The 4,616-nt window shown below is 40.9% G+C and overlaps 1 protein-coding gene across 1 annotated transcript in view; it reads left to right on the top strand.

The window, feature by feature from the left end:
• Window positions 1-327: 327 nt before the first annotated feature.
• The window catches only part of si:dkey-117m1.4, a 27,868-nt gene continuing 23,579 nt past the window's right edge, over window positions 328-4,616 (top strand). Inside the window, exon 1 of the mRNA XM_048196739.1 lies at window positions 328-481. Coding sequence (XP_048052696.1) covers window positions 390-481 — 92 coding nt within the window. The 5' untranslated portion in view covers window positions 328-389. The remainder of the gene's footprint in view (window positions 482-4,616) is intronic.

Raw genomic sequence — 4,616 nt, 5'->3', positions numbered from 1 at the left:
TTTATTTGCCGTAACATAAAAACAGACAGACAAAGACCAGTCGATATTATCTGATGAGTACAATCAACTTCGCTTAGAAACAGAAATACCACACCAACCTATACTAGAGGTTGCAACCATTTCTTTGATATGGGGGAATTTAGGATTGTGCTTTTTCATAGCTCAAACAATTTTCCACCAGTAAACGTGATTAAAATGCTGTAAAGCAGAAGTTTTTTTAATTAAAATGTCCATCGAAGTATTTACAAGTTCCGAATTACAAGCGCTCTAATGATCCGACAGCGCGTACTCCCCTCGCGACTGCGCGGATGGTATCGTCTGAAAGAACCTGTACATAGAGAGGGAGAGCGCGAGCGCTGCGCGTGAGAGGACAGAGCTCATCAGCGGGAATGGCGGAGACCGTTCGCTCGCTCTTTGACTACCGGGAGCCGCCGACGCTGGACAGCGACGGAGAGAGCAGCAAACCGCAGCCGCCGCGAGGGTGAGGGAGTAAACAGACTCGAGAAAAAGTAACATTTCCAGAGATGACACTGACTTTAAAGCTCAGAAACGTCTACATTTTCGTGATGACTAAAGTTTTTAAAACAGTTTTAGATAATAAGGAAAACAAAGCTAAAGTAATGTTTTATTTGTTCAGTTATAAAGTTTAATTGTTATTTACGTTATTGCGCGGTTGTCAAGGTAATCAGGTGTGTGATCACGGTAATCAGTGTCATTTAAATGACAGTGACTGTCAATCATTTTTTAGTTTTAAAATGATGCAGAATATAGAAGGTTTTTAATCACTATTAACTCTGAGTAAGCGATTGACGTGTGTGTGTGTGTGTGTTTGTGTGAGAAAGAGCGCTTGCGTGTGTGTGTGTCACGGGAGAGAGAGAGAGAGAGAGAGAGAGAGAGAGAGAGAGAGTGTGTGTGTGTGTGTGTGTGTGTGTGTGTGTGAGAGAGAGAGAGAGCGAGAGAGTGCGCTTGCGTGTGTGTGTCACGGGAGAGAGAGTGTGTGTGTGTGTGCGTGTGTGTGTGTGTGTGAAAGAGAGAGAGAGCGCTTGCGTGTGTGTCACAGGGAGTGTGTGTGTGTGTGTGTGTGTGTCACAGGAAGAGCGTGTGTGTGTGTGTGTGTGTGTGTGTGTGTGTGAGAGAGAGAGAGCTGTGTGTCACAGAGAGAGCAAGTGTGTGTGTGTGTGAGAGAGAGCGCATGTGTGTGTGTGTGTGTGTCACAGGGAGAGTGTGTGAATATGTGTGTGTGTTTCAATGAGTGTGTGAGTGCAGAGGGGAGGAGGGAGGGAGCAGAGCGTGAGAGAAAGGAACAAGTACAGTGTGTGTGTGTATGAGACTGGTGTGTGTGTGTGTGTGTGCTTGCGTGTGTGTATGTGTGTGTGTTTGCGTGTGTGTGTATGTGAGGGAGAGCATGAGAGGGAGGGAAAGACAGTGTGAGTGTGCGTGACAAAGACAGACACAATATGCTGGTGTGTGACTGTGTGTGTTTGTGAAAGGGGGAAGAGTGTTTGAGAGTGAAAGTGTGAGACAAAACGAGTGTGTGATTGCATGTGACGGTAGATAAAAGATGTGTATATGTGACAGAGTGTTTGAAAGAGGCATATGTATGTGCTGGTCAGGTTGGACCAAATGTTTTTGCGAGGACAGTAAAACCTGAAATCACTTACATTGTGGGGACCGGACAACAGTTGTCATGAAGGAAACAGCTTATTGAATATGCAAAAAAAATGTCTTAATGAAAATGTAAAAATGCAGAAAGGTTTATATGATGGTAATGTTTTTGGTTTGGTGATCAAAAAGATCATTAGCTCCAAATAAAAACAATACAAGTCAGTGGAAAATCCCCATCATGATAAAAAAACAATTATGTGTGTGTGTGTGTTTGGGTGGGGTAGAGTGGACCATCTAAAAGGTGTTGTCAGAAGAAAGGTGTGTGGGAGTGTGTGTCACATGGTGTTAAAGAAGATGTGTGCATTTTAAATATGGGGAGAGAGAGTCTATGAAGTCTGTTGATGTGTGTGTGTGTGTGTGTGTGTGAGACGCGTGTACGTGAGAGACAAGGGAAGTGTGTTTGAGACAGAGTGAAGGGGAGGGTGTGTGTGAGTGTGTTTGTGCGCACATGTGTGTTACTGAGGAGGGGAGGGAATTAGAGTGTTTGTATAAGTGTGTGTGTGTGTGTGTGTGTGTGTGTGTGTGTGTGTGCTTGTTTTCATGATTCATGAGGACACAAATTTGTATAATGACATGGGTATTACACTTGTATTGTGACGTAAACATGAAATATAAGTTTCATGAGTCCTCATATTTAATATAGCTTTAAAAACATACTAAACAATGTTTAATTAAAAATGTAAAAATGCAGAATGTTTTCTGTGATGAGTAGGTTTAGGGATAGGGGTAGTGGAGGGTGATAGAATGTACAGTTTGTACAGTATAAAAACCATTATGCCTATGGAATGTCCTCACTAAGATAGCAAAACAAACCTGTGTGTGTCTGTGTGTGTGTGTTTATGTGTAATCAATAGGTTGTGTGCATGTATAAAGTATAAAGCCAGTAGATAACTGAAATTGTGTGTGTGTGTGTTTGTTTGTGTGGAAGGTAGATCTGGATGAACAGGTAGTATGTGTGTTTGTGAGAGAGCGAAGAAGCGCTATATTTATATAGAGACTGAGACAGAGGGCAGATATAGAAGTGGAGAGATATTAAAGTGCACATTGTGCGTGAAGCCTGTATATATCTTTTGAAAGAAAATGAGACCGTTTCACTGAACTGTTTGAAAGAACCAGAGGGTTTTAATAAACTCTATATTGCTCAGAGGTTGCTCTTTCATAGTTTGGGAAACTTGAATAGACATATGTTATGTTTACAAATTTCTCTCAGATGCCTCTCCTAATAATCAGAAGGAGAAATAAAAATGAAACAAATGAAGGCAATTGTTGACATACAGTAAGAGTACAGAGCTACATACGGTATGTGGATAGTTCAGATCTGATCACTTGGACTCAGGCCCTGTTTACACCTGGTACTAAGGTGCATCTGGGTCAATCAGACACATTACCGTTTACATCTGGTGTTTTAATGTCTCTTTTGTCCATTTTTAACCACTTCTGTCCTGATTTCTTCAAGGGGAGGGTCTATGGGCAGGTAAATGTATGTTTTTTTTTTTTTCAATTCTTTCAATCTAATGCACAAAATAAGCTCTCGCAATTTAAATATGAATGCACCCAGAGACGACAAAAAAAAAAAAAAAAAAAAAAAATACGGAGAGCAGCAGCTTTTGTTTCTGCTCAGATAGCCGCAAGACCAGAACTCTGTGAGTGCGTGTTAGAAATCAGGAATGGTGAGAGAACATTGTGCTTGGTACATTTTTCGTATTCAAACCAAACTTGGGTCTTCAGTCAGCAAAGTTTAAATCCTGTCTGGCTAGTGTGCTCCATAATGTTTACACATTAGGTCAGTAGGTGGAGAGAAGGCGGTCTTTTGAACTTTTTCAAATGCATTGGTCAAGCTCAAAACATTTTAGACCCTGTTTACACCTGAATTTAGCATCATTCACTTGTGATCCAAATGACCAAAACGCATCTTAAGTCCAGTTGGAAACAGGGTCTCAGAAGAATTTGATGAGAAATGTGATCGTTTTGTATTGATCATTTTATTGCAGACTTCTGAGCAGTTTGAGACATTAAGGGCTCGTTCACAAAGAATGCGTCTTTGCATCTAAAAATCTGAGATGCAACGCTTAGGAATAAAAAAAAAAAAAAGCGTAGCACAGAACACAAGGGTCTCGAGACACGATTTTGAGACATGATGCAATAACGGAAATAGGCAAACAGCAGAATAGATAGATACTATTTTTGACATGGAAAAAAAGAAAATAATCGCACTGGCTATGGCCTCCTCCGCCATGTTGCCGTCAACTAAAACAGCCATGCCACGCCAACTTGCTACTGTAAACAGAAACTCGCAACGCTTGCCCCACCTCCAAGTTTTTCTGATTTGTCCACCATTTTGAAACTGACATCGATGAAATTCTTTTAACTTGACATGGCATCATAAAAACACGGCGCTCATGTGCGAGGCACTGCAAACGTCATGAGTGTAACGGTCATACTCTAGCGCGTTTACATAGAAAAACAGTGGAAAAGTAGCACATTGGAACAGAAAAAAGAGTTCTATTTGCATGTGCAGTTATAATCAAGCTATTGCAAGTCCATCGAGAGTCTTAGGGCTGGTTCACACAGAATGTGTGTTTTTTGTGTGTTTTTTTTTTCAAATGTAAAGACAGATACGTTTTTTTAAAGTTGAACATTTTACCTTAAACACAGGTTTTAGAATGCTGTTATGCATGAGACACTGCAAAAGATGTGAGATGTGAACGCAACGGTCAAAGATGTCCATCTATAATGTGTTTACATAGGAAAAACAATGGAAAAGCTGAGGAGTGGAATGCAAAAACATGTTCTGTGTGAATGTCCCCTTAATCTTTCTGTCCTAGTATACATGACAACGCATAATCGAATATTTGATACAAACTGGTTGGATTCCTTGCGTTTGTTGCATTCGTTGCATAAAACCTCTGTCATGTGGAGCGCATGCACAAAGCAGAGGCAAACTGTAGTCC

Source organism: Megalobrama amblycephala, linkage group LG7 (assembly GCF_018812025.1).
Source record: "Megalobrama amblycephala isolate DHTTF-2021 linkage group LG7, ASM1881202v1, whole genome shotgun sequence".
NCBI classification, from domain to species: Eukaryota; Metazoa; Chordata; class Actinopteri; order Cypriniformes; family Xenocyprididae; genus Megalobrama; species Megalobrama amblycephala.
The sequence above is the reverse complement of the archived record's forward strand: the minus strand, read 5'-3'. Positions and strand labels throughout refer to the sequence as shown.